The sequence below is a fragment of the Sinohyriopsis cumingii genome, unplaced genomic scaffold (genome assembly GCF_028554795.1).
Source record: "Sinohyriopsis cumingii isolate HCF-2022 unplaced genomic scaffold, ASM2855479v2 utg000229l, whole genome shotgun sequence".
Classification (NCBI taxonomy): Eukaryota; Metazoa; Mollusca; class Bivalvia; order Unionida; family Unionidae; genus Sinohyriopsis; species Sinohyriopsis cumingii.
In genome coordinates, this window is record NW_028315879.1 from 738,375 (window position 1) to 756,633 (window position 18,259).

Here is an 18,259-nt window from a genome sequence, read left to right on the forward strand (position 1 = left end):
AGTGAAATGTAGAGTTTGTAAAATAACCTATTTCAGGGTCTTTGTTATGTATACTTAATTTGTCTGTTTGACCTTTGTCCATCATTTAGGGTTAAGTAGTTTATGGCCTACTGGACTTTTATCACTTTTTCAAGTTTTTTAAAAGTTGGTATCTTCGCACATTCAGTACGGGAATTCGTTCAGAACACTCGATACATTTGGACTTTTCATTACTTTATTGTGTCATGCTTCTACTAGTTTTACAAGTGGATATATGCTGGTTTCATGTTACACATAATGTGTGATCATTTGTGTCTACAGCTGGAAACTTATTATATATCTTGTTGATAATGATCATATACTTGTGTGTACAGCAGGAAACTTATTGTATGTCTTGTTGATAATGTTCATACACTTGTGTCTACAGCAGGAAGCTTATTGGATGTTCTGTTGATAATGTTCATACACTTGTGTACAATAGGAAACTTATTGTATGACTTTGTTTATAATGTTCATATACTTGTGTGTCAAGCAGGAAACTTATATGTTCTGTTCTGATAATTTTCACACTTGTGTCTAGAGGAAGAAACTTACTGTATGTTTTGTTGATTAGGTTCTCACACTTGTGTGTACAGGAGGAAACTCAGTGCACATTCTGTTGATAATGTTCTCACACTTGTGTGTACAGGAGGAAACTTACTGCACATTCTGTTGATAATGTTCTCACACTTGTGTGTACAGGAGGAAACTTACTGCACATTCTGTTGATAATGTTCTCACACTTGTGTGTACAGGAGGAAACTTGCTGCACATTCTGTTGATAATGTTCATGTGATTCAATGCCAGCCACATTGCAGTCATCATTACAAGGAGATTCATTTGTCCAGAGTATGGCATTCTTGGAATTAAAATGGGTCAAAGTGACTTACATTTTTATGTTAAGTGGGTCTATTAAACCTTTGTACAAGTTCATATCTGTCTAGGGTGGGGATGAGGAAGGAGGGTTACTATTTAATGGATAAATTTATAGTTTCTTTCACAATTTCTTTACTTTATACAGCTCAGTCTCAGATGGCCTCAGCAATTGATGTTGGAAAAGAGGTAAGAATGATATCTGCAACCTGTGATCATAGAGGTATGAAAATATCCTATGAATAATTATATTTATCACCTTAAACTTTTCAGAGGACATATTTCCAGTTAGCTTTGCAGTAAAAATAATACTGTCAGTTCACTTTTAGCTATTAGCTACCTAGTTTTTGTGGCTTTGGTGTTTGCTACATGCCATGAATGACTCAATAAACAATAGATTGACCTATACTGAGAACAGGATGCCTGCTCTATTAATAAGTATAGATTTTTTTGCTTTCTGCAAAACATTGAAATGTAAATATGTAAATAAGAGAAATTTACAATATACCGTATTTACTGATTATTTTCTGACTAAAAAAATATTAACAAAATTCCATCCATACCCCACATAGTTTACTTTTTGTCCAAACAAAAGTGAGAAAAAAAAACTCCATTCCAAAGCAGCCAGCTCCACAAATTTAATATCTTGCTTCCATTTGGTCGCATAGCAAATTAATCATGCTTGAAATGTAAATTAATGAAATAAAGCAGACACAAGTCACAGAGCAAAGTAATCACACTTGAAATGCAAATTAATGAATAGAAGCAGACACAAGTCATACAGCAAAGTAATCACACTTGTAATGAAAATTAATGAATAGAAGCAGATACAAGTCACACAGCAAAGTAATCACACTTGAAATGCAAATTAATGAATAGAAGCAGACACAAGTCACACAGCAAAGTAATCACACTTGAAACATACATTAATTAAAGGAAACAGATACACCTGCCTATTTTGTTTACACTCTAGAGGAAAATGCATGTATAATTAGAAAGCAAGTCTTCGCATGTGAAGCAAAAAAATTTGCCAATGTTTTATCTGCAACCTTTTTCTACCATCCATGAAAGTCTGCATAAAATATTACCCTGATTGGTCTTGGAATGTGTCATTTAATAAAAACAAAATGAAAAGATAGATAAATCTTGACTGTATTTTCCAGATAGTGTGAAATGTTTTATTTTTTTGGAAATTTCATTGTTTTGCCCCAAAACTCATTTTGTTGGTATTTGCATTTGTGGATTTAGGTCTTCTATTGTCTCTGCATTGAATTTGTGGATTAGGTAGGGTCTTCTATTGTCTCTGCATTGAATTTGTGGATTAGGTAGGGTCTTCTATTGTCTCTGCATTGAATTTGTGGATTAGGTAGGGTCTTCTGTTGTCACTGCATTGAATTTGTGGATTAGGTAGGGTCTTATATTGTCTCTGCATTAAATTTGTGGATTAGGTAGGGTCTTCTATTGTCTCTGCATTAAATTTGTGGATTAGATAAGGTCTTCTATTTTCTGCATTGAATTTTGGCTTTTACATTTGTGGGATGTAGCAACCACAAAATAAACACAAATGGGTACACTTCTTGAACAAGTATGCGATGTGGCAACCAGAAAATAAACACAAATGGGTACACTTCTTGAACAAGTATGCGATGTGGCAACCAGAAAATAAACACAAATGGGTACACTTCTTGAACAAGTATGCGATGTGGCAACCAGAAAATAAACACAGATTGGTACACTACTAGAACTAGGATTTAGAAACAACAAAATAAACCCATTGTTATACCACTTCAGCTAGTATTTGATTTTGCAACCACAAAATAAACACAAATGGGTACACTTCTTGAACAAGTATGCGATGTGGCAACCAGAAAATAAACACAAATGGGTACACTACTAGAACTAGGATTTAGAAACAACAAAATAAACCCATTGTTATACCACTTCAGCTAGTATTTGATTTTGCAACCACAAAATAAACACATATTGTTAAATCACTACAACTAGTATTGGGTTTATCAACAGCAAAATAAACAGGTATTGTTACACCACTACTAGTATTAGATTTAGCAGCTGCAGCCAGAAAATAAACACAAATCGGTACACTACTAGAACTAGGACTTAGAAACAACAAAATAAACACATTGTTACACCATTTCAACTAGTGCTGGGTTTAGCAACAGCAAAATAAACAGGTAGTGTTACACCACTACTAGCATTGGATTGAGCAGCTGCAACCAGAAAATAAACACAACTTGGTACACCACTAGAACTATTATGTGATGTAACAACCAAAAAATAAACACAACTTGGTACACCACTAGAACTAGGATGGGATGGATGTAGCAACCACAAAAATAAACACAAATTGGTACGCTATCAGAATGAATATATTTAAGGTAGTTGAGCAGTACAAGTGTATTTCTGTAAGAGGTGATAGAGATGAAGTTCGTTCAAAATATTACTAAGTGAACCAATGAACTGATTAGAGTTTATATGGTGTGTTACTGAAACATATACAAAACTAATTTTCAAATTAAATTATTTTCCAGTACTTATAAATTCTTTTTTAAATAAATTATTGACAACTTAAACTAACTCCTAGACATGTCAGTGACTGGTTGAACATTTTAGTAATATGCACAATGGAGGTGAGATGTTAAACCAAATTTTTGTGATGAAGACTTTTCAGTGGTTTTCATTTTTATTAAACTGTGACATATCCTTCTACTGTTATTTTGATTTAAGTTTTTTCCTCTTCAGTTGACTATTATAGTTATAACAGATGTATTTGTTATATCTGTGTCAGCAACCTAATGAATAATGTAGTGTGGTTTGTCAAAGTTTTCAACCATTTCAACCAGTTGACTAGAACTTGTTGAGGCCCCTCCTCCATAAAACATTATTAGCATGTCGCTTTCCTTCTAATTAGTAAACTAATATGGCATCCAGATATGTGTGCGAAATAAAATGCTTATAAAATATAACTTTAAAATTACTTGTCATGAACAAATTATTGTAGCAAAAGATTTCTGGTGCCCACTCTGGAAACACAAGAAATGTGGTAGGTCTAATTTCAGTAACTTGGAAGGGTATTTTGGGTGTATGTACAAAATAAAGCTTTATAGAAATCTTTTCATTACTGTATTTGCCGGCCTATAAGACGATACTTTTTGGCCAGAAAATCTTAGCTTCGTCTTATACTCTGAATCGACTTATATATGGGTTATGTCATCCAAATCGCTTTATCATATTTTTGGTATGGTAAATAATTCTCCAAGAGTACAAAATGTAATGAGTAAAAAATATTTCAGCTTGGGGAAGAGATTGTATATGAACAAATATAGGATCTCACATTTAGTATTTTAAACAATTACATGATCGTCAGTATTACAAATTAACATAGATCAGATGTAATTGCACTAAAGCAGCATGCGCTTGTAATGTACATTGTTTGCAATATATGTTGTTTAAATTAATTACATGTATGTGCATTAGAATTTACAAGTTAGAAGATGAATAAGCATGGCAAAGACATATTCCATCACAGTTTTCTTCTGCACCTAATGATCAAATAATCTGTATGCCCCATTGAGAGAGAGGCAGACAGATTGATTGTAAATCTCTATTGTTCACTTACCATATGACTGATTTTACTTGTGCACAAGTGCAGTACCATATTCCATTATCGATTAATACCACTAGTTAAGCAGTTCCTTCTAATTTTTGTTTCCATTTCCATTATTACAAGAATCACATGGGTTTGTAGTGGTATTTACATGCTAATTAAATATGCTATGGCTGTATTCAATCATTCCAAGATAACACTTGTTTGAGGTCAAGATTCTGCAGACCAGATCAGATTAGCGAGGCTACCAAGAGGGAAATGAGGCTACCCATGGGTACTATGAATGTCATACCATATTGTTAAGAGAAATGCCAGGTGGTTACTATTATAAATTTCACAGCCAGTGACATTTTTGAACATGCTGACAGAACCAACACCAATTTAAAGTACAGCTAGCATGAGCAAAGATCAAAAACAATTGCCGCCTAAGTACAGGATGAGTACATGCACTTTGAACAATTGCCGCCTAAGTACAGGTAGAGTACATGCGCTTTAAGCAAAATCTTAATTGTTGGGAATTGAGAGGTTATTAAAATTGCAAAGAAAATTAGACAGCATGCAAACTGGTCATTCTTGGGATTTAACCTAATGGAGACTATATGGATATAACTATTGTGAATATTTAAACCATGAAGGAGTATGATGTGGATTTTCATAGTTTACATTTAATGTTTCATTTATTAATGGTTTCTCTCTTTGACAAAAGCTTCAACAACATGGGGGCAATAAGTTATAAAAAAAGGAACAAAAAAATCCATGAAGAGCTGAAATCTCTCTCTCTCTCTCTCTCTCTCTCTCTCTCATTCTCTTTCTTTTTCTTTTATTGGATCATATTTTATTTTGATCACTTGGTGCAAAAAGAAAAATGCAATGGAATAAATATGCATCCTTTTCTCTGTATCTCTTCCCCAACTCCGGAAATGCATTTTAGTATTAATGATGCAATTTCCCTATAGCTGGTAATCTGAAATAGTTTACAGTGATACTTTTAATATTTATGAAACCGGAAGTTATTATAATTTAATTCCACTCAGCATTGCGAGTTTTATCCTATCTGTAACTCAGTACATTTTCGGGTCAGTGTCATTATATGTAGCTAAAAGTACATAATATGTTTAAAATACTTCTTGTGAACCAAATTAGGTATTTATAGTTACATTTAATGATCCTGACTGTAAAGGTTACTGAGTTACAGGTAGGATAAAAATGGTGAAACTCTGTGGAACGAAGTGAAAAACACAATCAGAGGTGTTGATCTGGCCTCGTCTTATAGTCAGCATCGACTTATATAAGGATGAAGGATGGAAAGTTTGCGAAATTTGCTGCTTCAGCTTACACTCGGCATCAACTTATTGGCTGGCAAATAAGGTACTATGGGTTTTAAAATTTATTTTACATTGAGTAGAAGAGTCACTTTGAAAGATTTTCCTTCAATGATTTGATTTTAGCACACCATTCCTAATGAACTTATGGTATGGCCTCTTGTCCCATGTCTGTCAAGTGCGTCAGCTGTCATAAATGCTTATGAACACTTGGTAGGCTTTATTTCTGTTTAGATTTTGATCAGATTGGTATGTAAGCTGATATCAGGAAGACCTCAGAGGATTTGATTGTGAACAACATGTTAAATAAATTAAGTGATCTTGCATCTGATTGGCTGAGCTTGTGAATGGCTTTAATGGATCAGATTTTTTTGACCAGCTTTGGTATGTGAGCTCAGGTCATTAAAAGTTTGGATGAACTTCATTATGCGCAAGAACCATGCATATTCATGAGGTGATCTTGTATCTGATTGGCTGAGCTTATGAACACTCCAGAGGATATATTTTTGATCAGATATAGACCGGTTTGGTTTGTAATCATCAAGATCACAGCAGTGTTTGATTTCCTGAATACTTTAGGGGCCATATTTCGGAATAGATCTTGTTTGGGATTTGATATGTAAGTTCATATCGTTGAGATCCCAGATGAGTTCAGGTGTGAGCAACATTCTGAGATATTAATGATGTGAGCTTGTGTCTAATTTGCTGAGGTATTGAACATTCTAGAGGCCATATTTCTGATCATATAAGTAAGTATGTAAGTTTGTATTATCTGAAATGATTTTGATTATTAGCAAGATCCAGGCTTAATAATGATGATTCCAGTAGGGGAATCAGACTGTCAATATCAGATCATTAACAGACATTGTAGCAATGATATACCCCATAGCTTTTCTTTACCGACTACATTTAAAAATGTGTGAATTTGCATTCACAAGCTAACATATATCCACTTTTCAAGTGAGTGGTATCAGCCCAACTTGGGCCTCTTGTTAACTTGCCAGGCCATAAGGCAAGGGGAGCTTATGGAATGCCCCAGCATTTATCTTATTTTGCCCATTATTCATCTGTCAATAATTACTATTTTTGACCTCTTAAAAAGTTTTAAACCAATCTCAGCCAAACTTGGCAGACATCACACTGACAGAGGCCATTAACATTTGCACAAGTGATGATGATCTGTTTTCAGATATTTCCACAATTATTAAAAATAGAAAAATCTTTGATGATGACTCAAAAACACTCAAAAGATATTGACTCTATTTGGCAGAAAACCTCATGCCTTGGAAAGCTTTCAGGTTTACACAAATTGTGCTAATCTACCATCATATATGACTGCTTTTACTAAACAAAGAAAAACTCATGCCTTGGAAAGCTTTCAGGTTTACACAAATTGTGCTAATCTACCATCATATATGACTGCTTTTACTAAACAAAGAAAAACTGCTTAAATAATGTCTTCTCAAAATGAGCCTTCCATTGGGTGAAGCAATAGATGGCCAGTACATAAATGTAATTCTTATCAAGCACCATCCAGAATCCAAACAACTAAATTATTCAAAACATTTGTACATTACATTGCATGAAGTTTGGTGAATGTGATTGACTTTGAAAAACTATAAGCATGTGCTTTTAATTCAGGCTGTATGTTTATATACAGCATGTTTGAGGAGACAAAAGAAAAAAACCCAACATATTTGTTATAAAGTCTACCTTGTGCTAAAATGATTATGTAATGTTTTGTTTGTTTAAATCATATCGAATCATATCATTCTACAAAGAATTCAATAACTTTAGTGCTAGAGTTTCTCAGTAAGAAAGTTGCAGAACTTGCTCTATGAATCTGTATCAAGAATCGGCATTCCCAGCATGGTGGCAGTAATGGAGGGGCATGATGGCTTTTACTTAAATTAATTACTGGTGATAAGTTAGTTTGGACTGTTTGAAGTGTTATTTTGCTGGCCAGTCCAGTTAAAGATTTATGGGTGGTGAAGTATGGAAAAGTTCCTTCTTACTACCCCTCTCTGCCCCCCCCCATTTTTCTTTGACTGGACTTTAGGCACAGATTATTTTGTGTTAACCTTTTAAATTTTTATGATCTGTTATATAAAAGGAAAGGAATGAATCTGCAACAGATGAGCCTGGCGCATCTGAGGTATTTTTTGTTAAAAAGCATTCTTTTTGTAGCATGTTGTCTGAGTGTTTTTCTTCTGTATTCAGAGTGTTTTTGCTGTTCAGATGTTGTTTCAGTTTTGCTGCATTAATTTATTGGACTCTGACAAGGAAGCAGAAGGACTTTTCAACTAATAAGGACATATAGTTGGATGGAATGTTCCATTTAAACCCACATCTAACAGACACAATTTTTCCTTGATGTCTGTCATATAAAAAGTAATTTGCCACAAAAATGTCAACTCGTAACAGAAATTGTTTAGTCTTGCCTTCCGACCCATGTCAATTACTCCAATGAAATAGCACTTTCATAATTGTTTGAGCTTTGTTTTAGAAACTGCTTTTTTATTTTTGCATGAAAAATGTTGAAAATCTGTAACTTGTTCCTTGTCAGATTGCCACATATATTTGAGAAAGAAGTTGAGCTTTGTAAGATCTTGAAAATAGTTACAGTTGCTTAAGTTGCTGAGTTAATGTTTAAACATGCTTTTGGTCATCGAATCTGCCAATAGATAGTGAAACAGGTTATCAAAATATTTTAAAAATCATTTAATATTTTTGGTTTTCTGGTTGAATCACAAATGTGAAGACTATAAAATGATTGCAGTAAATTTGATAATTGTTAAGCTGTTTTTCGTTGAGACCACTATCGTAAAATCTTGATATAATGATCACTGTGTGTCCATGGATCTACCTGCACCCTGTATTGACATTGATAAATAAAAGGCAGGGTCAAATATGGGGTCTCTTGTTTGTGTGTGTGTGCATACATGTATCTATATATATATATATATATATATATATATATATATATTTTATATATATAAAACATAGTTGGCACACTTTACATATAGTGTTTGCAGTTTCGTATTTTTGATAAGTCAGTATATTAACAGATCACTTGACATTAATCAAATTGGAACAAATAACTTTATAAAATTTTTGTGCAGTGCTTGCGACCATGGGAATTTTGCTTACCCTGCTTTCTGGAACGTTTTTTTTGTAATACTATCATTAGCCACATTTTGATGTCCATTTTGCTTTTAATCGACTGCACAGGGGCCATTATGAAAAAGGTTATTTCTGCCTGAATGTTGCCAATTTACCCCACAGGGATTGTTAAAAATAAACTAAAGGGTGTCGGTCAATGGACAGAGCATGAGGGGGCATATGACATGTACCCCAATCTATGGCAAACATGGTTTAAATGTTAGCATGTAGAGTAAATAAACTCAGCCCTGTTTAGAGAAGAATGGACATATGATGGCCTCCTAACAGACAAAGCCTTTTCCTACCAGAACAGAATCTTAAATGGGTAATGATTTAATATTAAATTTATGAAGATTATTGAACAATGTCCAGCTTTGCTCACCAAAGCTGGACATTGTTCAACTTATTTTATAAATTGATTTTAGCAAAGTTCAGGTTCTTGATTATTCTTTGACCTTTCCATGGACCACTTGAATAGAGCTTGTAGACCACACAGTGGTGACTGTACCAGAGTTTCAGAACCTCTGATATATTGTACGTCTTGCACTGTAAGAACTCAATTTGTTTCTTCATTGCTTTTTGCTGATTGTTGGTTATAGTGACCTATTTGGATCTGCAATAGTTGGTACATAAAGTGTAAGGTCTTGACAAACCATATGTCTTTAAATTTCTCTTTTGTATTAGGAAATGTACATTATGGCCATTTCTGTTTTATGAGGCAAATTACAATGGATTAATGGTTCCAATTACAAACTTAGTTGAGTATTTCTGAGAAATTTATCTGTACAGAAAATTAACATTTTTGACATTCAGTTGTTTTAAAAAAAAATGCACTGTTAGAGAGTGAGAGGGAGATTTATATTTGTTGGGCTGTGTTTATGAATGGGAGGGAGATTTACATTTGTTGGGCAATATTTATGAATGGTAGGGAGATTTACACTTGTTGGGCTATGTTTATGAATGGGAGGGAGATTTATTTTTGTTGGGCTATGTTTATGAATGAGAGGGAGATTTACAATTGTTGGGCAATATTTATGAATGGTAGGGAGATTTACATTTGTTGGACTATGTTTATGAATGAGAGGCAGATTTACAATTGTTTGGCTATGTTTATGAATGGGAGGCAGATTTACAATTGTTTGGCTATGTTTATGAATGGGAGGGAGAGTTATATTGGTTGGGCTATGTTTATGAATGAGAGGCAGATTTACAATTGTTTGGCTATGTTTATGAATGGGAGGGAGAGTTATATTGGTTGGGCTATGTTTATGAATGAAAGGGAGATTTACAATTGTTTGGGTATGTTTATGAATGAGAGGCAGATTTACAATTGTTTGGCTATGTTTATGAATGAGAGGCAGATTTACAATTGTTTGGCTATGTTTATGAATGGGAGGGAGAGTTATATTGGTTGGGCTATGTTTATGAATGAAAGGGAGATTTACAATTGTTTGGGTATGTTTATGAATGAGAGGGAGATTTACATTTGTTGGGCTATGTTTATGAATGAGGGATATTTACATTTGTTGGGCAATATTTATTAATGGTAGGGAGATTTACATTTGTTGGGCTATGTTTATGAATGAGAGGGAGATTTATACTTGTTAGGCTGTTTATAAATGAGAGGGAGATTTACAATTGTTTGGCTATATTTGTGAGTGAGAGGGAGATTTACATTTGTTGAGCTGTGTTTATGATTGCATCATAAGCCTGATAAATAGTTTTCAGCCACTGCAAAAACTCTACGATGAACATACTTCTCTTTCACTTTGCACACTTTTCTCATAGTGCTTTGTATTTTTTTGTAAAGGTACATTGTTTGAAACTGATTCTCACTTTTTGGTACTATATTCACCGTTGTTATTGCTTTGTATTCAAATGGATTAGACATCTTAGCTTCACAGTGCTTCTGTTTTCAAATAATAGCAGCACAGGGCTTCTTTATTCAAATCGAGTAGACATACTAACTTCACAGGGCTTCTGTTTTCAAATACTAGCATCACAGGGCTTCTTTATTCAAATGGATTATACTTACTAGCATCACAGCTTCTTTATTCAGTTGGATTTTTTGATGGCGGTTTAAATATATATTTTTGCCATATAGTACAACACAGGGGGTTGGGCTACAAGTTCTCACAACTTAGCAACAGCCTTCCCCTAAATACACAAGTAAGTACATATACATGAAAAGTGGCATGGACTAACAGTATTTGTATATACTTATGCAGATATACAGTACATTAATACAAATGAATATCAAAAAATTCATCATTGTAGAAAAGTTAATACAAAATAAGTATATCAGTTTTACTTTAAAGAAGAGAAAGTCGGAGAATGGGGATGGACTTATAAAGGGGTTCCATGGCAGGTACTAAAAGTAGATCATGCCAGTAGATAATTTGTCTTAGATAATTATTGAAATCTTTTAGTATCTATAAGTCTGGAAGATTTCCAAGATGCGAGTGTTTAGGGCATTTGATAACTAGCCTAGTATGTATTTGTTGAAAATAATTTTTATTTCTCAAATTATATTGTGTCCAGCTAATGGAGGAAAAAGATCTTGAAGGTAAGAGGGAGAAACACCATATGCAATTTTGTGCAAGGTACAAAGTTCATGAAATTTTCTTGCTTCTGATAATGGGAGCCAACTGGTTTCTTTGTAAATATCGTTAGTAGAAGTGCTATGGGTAACTCGAGTTAGAATTCTTCCCACTTCAGGCTGCAGCCTTTGAGGTCTTAATAAGTCAGCGGCAGGACAATTATCCCATATTATATCATCATACTCTAGGAGAGGGCGTATATAAGAAAGATATATTCTTTCTAAAGTTTTCCATCCTAGATTGTATTTAATAGACCTCAAAACATTTAGTATTTTGGATGCATGTAAGGAGATATTTTAAATATGTATAAAAAAGCTACCAGAGTTAGTGAATGTCAGACTGTCGTGTTTCTGATGAGATGAACAAAGTGTAGAAACTCATTTTGAAACTCAAACTCCGGAAAAACTAGGTTAGATTTGTTGCAGAAAAACTTAACTTCAGTCTTTGAAGGGTTAAAATTTACTAACCATTGTTTAGACAGGACTTCTATATTGCAATGGATTAGACATACTAGCATTAAATGGCTACTGTATTTAAATGGATTAGACATGCTAGCATCACATGGCTACTGTAATTCAATGGATTGGACATACCAGTATCACAGGGCTTCTGTATTTAAATGGATTAGACATTCTAGCATCACAGGGCTACTGTAATTCAATGGATTGGACATACCAGTATCACAGGGCTTCTGTATTTAAATGGATTAGACATTCTAGCATCACAGGGCTACTGTATTTAAATGGATTAGACACACTAGAATTTCTTTCATGGTAAGATCAGGGTACCAAACACTCTCCAACAGCCTATAGTATAATTCATTATTATCCCATGCTAAAATCAGGGCTCTAGCCAAAATATTTGCCAAAAATAGGGGGTGGGTATGCTATCAAAGATATCCATCATAAATATTCACAAAAAATGAGGTTAAAAATGGGGCTTGTGTTTATTGTTAAGTATGGGTTCATCATTTGATAAATGCTTTATATGAGAATGACACTTCAAACATTTCAGGTGAGTTTGCCTTCAGTTTGCCTTTACACCTAATTCAGTTCATTTTCTTACTAATTGCAGCTTTATCTGGCTGTGTAATTGCTATATCAGCATTAACTCTTCCAGAGGATTGTTTAATTATCAAAATTAGTAACTGTTATATATTTTGCCACCAGTACTATTTCTCATTTACTTTTCTTTGAGTTGATTAGCTTGGATAGTATTTTCCTCTGCCTGTTTTAGGTGGACACTGTACCCTGCCCCTCCCTAGGTGGCATACTGTTTAATATATGGTGGTATAATACATGTGATAATGGTAACTGTCAATATGTGTGTTTTGGGAATTTGGCATCGTTAACTTTTGTTGTTCACCTGTAAATATTATCTTAATTGGACCAGAATAGCGAATTGAAAATCCTGTCTTTTACAGAGTGCAGATATAGACTGGATATGAAAATTTAAGGGGCAAATTCCACCCACCATTTTAAAAGAAAGGGTCACATTTTTTGAAAATGGAATTTCTTTTTCAAGAAAGAAAAGTAGGGCTTGAAAATACAATGCATGATTTTTAGTTTATTTTTTTTTCGGTGCAGTTTTTGAGAAATTAGTATGAATTACGCAATCAGTGTTCTTGAATTTACCCAGTGATTGCACTTAGAAGAGACCTTGCTGTACTTAAAATGCCCTAACAGGCAACCAGCACATTGCCCTGACTGAGTGGTCTGGGGACAATACTGGTTAATTGGTACAGTTGTGAGCAGACATGATGTGGACAGAGAACTGATATTTGTACATAATTTAAGTGCATTTTACCTTAATGGATCACAAACAGTGGCATAGCAACCACCAAGCAACCCCTACAACTCTGGAGGGAGAGAGGGGCCAGATTCTATGGGTACCCAAAATTCCCATCAAACAGCTTTTGTTATTGGAGGGAGCCTGAGAAGTAAGTTTTACAGGGGGTCCAGAATTTCTTGCTATGCTACTGGTCATAAATTGTTTTATGTCCCATTCTGTCAGTGATAGAAGCATAGAGTGTTACTTTTGTCTATCCACCCATCCATCTGTCCCTCATGCCTGGGTTAGACTAGGTCACTTTTTAAACAGTATTGTGGGCAAACCATCCATCTGTCTCTCACGCCTTGGTTAGATTTCACGCTTAGGAAAGATTTTAGGCATTATTGTGGGCAACCATCCATCTGTCCTTCACACATTGGTTAGGGTTTTTTTGTTTAGGTCAGGCTTTAGGCAATGTTGTGGACAACCATCCAAATGTCCTTCACACATTGGTTATGTGTTGTGTTTAGGTACAGCTTTAGGCAACACTGTGGGCAGCCACCAATCTTCCCTTCATACATTTGTTAAGTTTGTTTTGCTTAGGTCAAGTTATAGGCAATGTTATGGAAGAACATCCATCTGTCCCTCACACCTTGGTTAGGCTTTTTGTTTAAGTCAAGTTTTAGGCAGTATTGTAGGCAACCATCAATCTATCGCTCACACCTAGGTTGTGTTTTGTGTTTAGGTCCTGTTTTCGACAGTGTTGGGGAAAACAGTCAATGTCTCTCACACCTTGATTAGGTTTTGTGTTTAGGTCAGGTTTTAGGCTATTTTTTCAGCAACCATATTTCATTACAAATGTTGTTGTGAATTCAGAGTTCAAGAGTGAGTGATACATGGAGAATATACTTTGCAGATAACAAGTGAAAGAATTTTGGGACCAGATAAAGAAAGTTGTATCAAGTGCCGAGGGTTTTTATCAAGACCCTGTTTTCTGAAGTTGTATTAAATTGCAGATTAATCATATTTGTTTTTGAACACCATTCAATTATTTATGATGTACTTTTATATTATATTTACATGTATATGAAATTACAATCATCCTAACAGTTTTCTTTTTCCTTTTCTTTTACCTCTTGACCTTTGACCTGTGACATACCTGATGGATGTACAGAATATACAAGTAGAGGTAGAATATTAGTACCTTTATTAACCCAGAATTTAATATACATGTCTGTTTGTCTGTCTGTCTTTCTCTCCATCTGTAGGTAAATTCCTCATAGCATATTAGTATAAGGGATTGTAGAATATAGACCTGCATACATCATTTTGTTTAATTAAAACAGCAAATTTCTTATGACTAGAAAATAATTGCTTTTGTTTCATTTTTAAGCTTAAGATAAGGCCTAGTGTTATTATCTTATGGCCCAGCCTCCATTTTATGCCTTGTGCCTGTCAACAGTTGCTATTTTCAACACTCCAAAGCCAGTAAAACCAATTTCAACCAAACATCATAGAGGGCATCGTGGCAGGAAGGCCTTTGAGGTTATACAAATGAGGCTTCTGGCATAAAGACCTTTGAGGTTTATATAAATGGGGCTACTGGCATAAAGGCCTTTGAGGTTTATACAAATGAGGCTCCTGGCATGAAGGCCTTTGAGGTTTATACAAATGGGGCTACTGGCATAAAGGCCTTTGAGGTTTATACAAATGGGGCTCCTGACATAAAGGCCTTTGAAGTTTATACAAATGGGGCTCCTGGCACAAAGACCTTTCAGGTTTATACACTTGGGGCTGATCCTTCGTCAGATATTTTTACCAGTGTTATCAACAGTAGAAATCCCTTTAAGTTCACTTCTTAAAAAATTGTTCAACAGAATTGACCCATTTAGAACTGCAAAATTGATAAAAATTATACTGATCTGCCATCAGTTATGACCCCACAATTACCAAATTAGATAAACTTGAAAGAAATTATTCTCAGAAACTTCTCAACAGAATTTGACCAAATATGGCAAGAAGAATTCTGCTATTGGGTTGAGGGCTTTCAAATTTTCACAAATGATGCTATTCCACCATCAAATTTGGCCACTATTTGTGAAACTAAAAATGCTATTGTGACCAAAAGCAGCTTGGCTTAAAGGCCTTTGAGGTTTATACAAATGGGGCTCCTGGCTTAAAGGCCTTTGAGGTTTATACAGATGGGACTCCTGGCTTAAAGGCCTTTGAGGTTTATACAGATGGGGCTCCTGGCTTAAAGACCTTTCATATTTATACAAATGATGCACTACAAGTGATGTTGATCTATCATTAAATATGTCAACAGTAACCAAAAATATATAGACCTTTAAACAACTTTTCAAAAATCGCCAACACAATTTAAGCAAATTTAACATAAGGCATTCTAACCTAATTGGCTTTAAAATTTTCATAGATAATGCTGATATGCCATCAATTAAATTCTCAGAAATTGCAAAGCAAAATTTGTCCACATTTTTTTATTCAAAGCACTCTGGCCTGAAAACCTTAAAAATTTATACAAAATTGTGCTAATTTACTGGCAATCGTTACGAAAAATAGAAAATCCTCAAAACTATTTCTTCTCCAAACTTATACATATGATACAGTGTGTGTGGGATTTGGATTTTTAACATAGCTTTAACAATTTTTCAGTCGTATCACTACGACGTCTGCAGTGTGGCAGATTATAGTGATGCCTAGCACTGGGGCATCATGTCGCAGGCATGTAGCATGATGTCCCACCCAGTCACATTATCCTGACACCAGGCTGACCAGTCCTAACACTTACCTCTTAATGCTGAGCACCAAGCGAGGCAGCTGTTAGTACCATTTTTGTAAGTCTTGTGGGTATAACTCGGTTAGGGATCGAGGCGAATGCGCTAACCACTAGGCCATTGGAGCAGTCACAAATGATACTGATCAGCTATCAGATATAGTTGTAGTTACTAAAAATAGAAAAGCCCTTAATAACTTCTCAAAAACTGCCATAATAGAATTTGACCAAATATTTTACATCTGTGCCACAGCTTGAAGGCCTTTTAAATTCCTACAGATGATGCTGATCCAGCATCAAAATATGGCTACTGTTGCTAAAAATACGAAAACAGAAACAACTTTTGGTAAACAACTTTGACGAACAATGACAGAAAGCATTCTGGCAGAATAAAATTTGAGAAATATTGAAAAAACTTCTTTTCATAAATTATGCAATCACCAGCATTTGAAGAAATTTCATTAGAAGGCATCCTATTGGCCCATATTTCTTGGACAACTTTTTTTACATTTGGCTATTGGCCAGGTGAGGATCTCAGGCTAATTTGCATATTTTCCACTTACAGTTTCTACTACTGTTTGCAAATTAATGACTTGAGTATACATTTTTTTTAATGTTTATGAGAACATGCATGCTTACATACATACAAACACACATTCATACATACACAACACATACACACACCAGTTTTGTCACTAAGTGAAATAATTATTTTGGATATTTTGTTTACTTCTCCGTAAATTTTTGTTCAGTACCTTAGGAATTTACTAGTTACTGACCAGCTACAGTTGATATTTTTCATGGAAATATTTTTGTCTTACTTGGGAACATAAATTTCCTTTCAGAAACTAAAGCAATCTTTATAGACCATTTGTTAACTGCAGAGTTGTTTAGTTTTCAGGAATCCTCAATACTGTTTTCAGCTGAAAATATTTATTATTGTACTTTACTTTTCCATGAAAAATTTGATTAAGAAACATCTGTTGAATAAGGGTAAAAATCTTGGTACTAATGTTTTATAGAAATGGAGTCTTCATATAAAAGTTGGTTGCAGTTTTTAGTCATTTACATTAGAGAAAATTCAGGTAATTGTTGCTGCCGCAACAGATTATCCAACAAAAGCACTGATTGGCTTGTAATGGTTATTTGTTTAACATTGTTGCCTTTTTTTGTTGTGACTACCAGTTCACATTTTTAAAAATTATTTGTCTATATTTTGGGTGGGATGTAATTTTTACTATTATATTTTTTAGAGCTTAACTTTCAGTTGGCACAGAATATCAGGGATTGAGCTGACATAATGTTAAATTCTATGTATACATGCATGCTTTCATACACAGAGACATACATACATACATACATACATACATACATACATACAGATAGATACATGCATGCATGCATACATACATACAGACAGACAGACAGATAAACATGCATACAGTTTGACATATTTACCAGGCATGATTAAATAATGAACTCAAAAGGTGGTGTCATGTGAAGAAAGAAATTTGTGTAAAAATTTACTACTTTGCTTTATGATAAGATGGATTCCATCATGGGGCATATGATAGTATGATGTTATGACTAGCTTTGGGTGAGACATCAAGTACATCTTTGCTGATGTTCTTGAGTCTGCTTATCATAAAAACTAGAGTTAGTCTTGGAATAACAACCATGGGACATCACTCTCAGCATGTTCCACCTTTGTCCTTATCGCACAGTTCTTGACCCAAGAACAATGTTCTTCATATTAGGGCAACATGAACCAGTTCTTATGTTATTCTTCTGTCAAGAACTAGCTTTTACAGTTATGTTGCTAAAAAGTTATATTTATGTCATAAGCTCTTTCTTTTTTACAAACTTCAGGCCAGTTCAGCGGGTGGTGGAAGGGGCGTATCGATGGATGATTTTAACTTTTTGTGTGTAATTGGGAGAGGAAGCTATGCCAAGGTGCTCATGGTGGAACAAAAGAAGACCAAGAGATTGTATGCTATGAAAGTCATCAAAAAAGAGCTGGTCAATGATGATGAGGTCAGAACTTTTCTTTTGCTATTATTACTTTTTTCAGTCAGTGGAAAACAAGGTTTGGTTT

The 18,259-nt window shown here is 34.4% G+C and overlaps 1 protein-coding gene across 6 annotated transcripts in view; it reads left to right on the forward strand.

Annotated features, from left to right (window-relative positions):
* LOC149774427 (protein kinase C iota type-like) overlaps nucleotides 1–18,259 on the forward strand; it is a 109,365-nt gene that overhangs the window by 44,945 nt on the left and 46,161 nt on the right. For 4 of the 6 annotated variants that reach the window (XM_089945212.1, XM_089945213.1, XM_089945210.1 and 1 more), the window contains exons 9-12: nucleotides 1,040–1,080; nucleotides 7,952–7,993; nucleotides 14,545–14,559; nucleotides 18,034–18,198. In XM_089945212.1, the coding sequence (XP_089801338.1) occupies nucleotides 1,040–1,080; nucleotides 7,952–7,993; nucleotides 14,545–14,559; nucleotides 18,034–18,198 (263 nt within the window). Of the gene's footprint in view, nucleotides 1–1,039; nucleotides 1,081–3,910; nucleotides 3,953–7,951; nucleotides 7,994–14,544; nucleotides 14,560–18,033; nucleotides 18,199–18,259 lie in introns of all 6 variants that reach the window. The other 2 variants (XM_089945211.1, XM_089945215.1) reach the window with 2 other exon arrangements.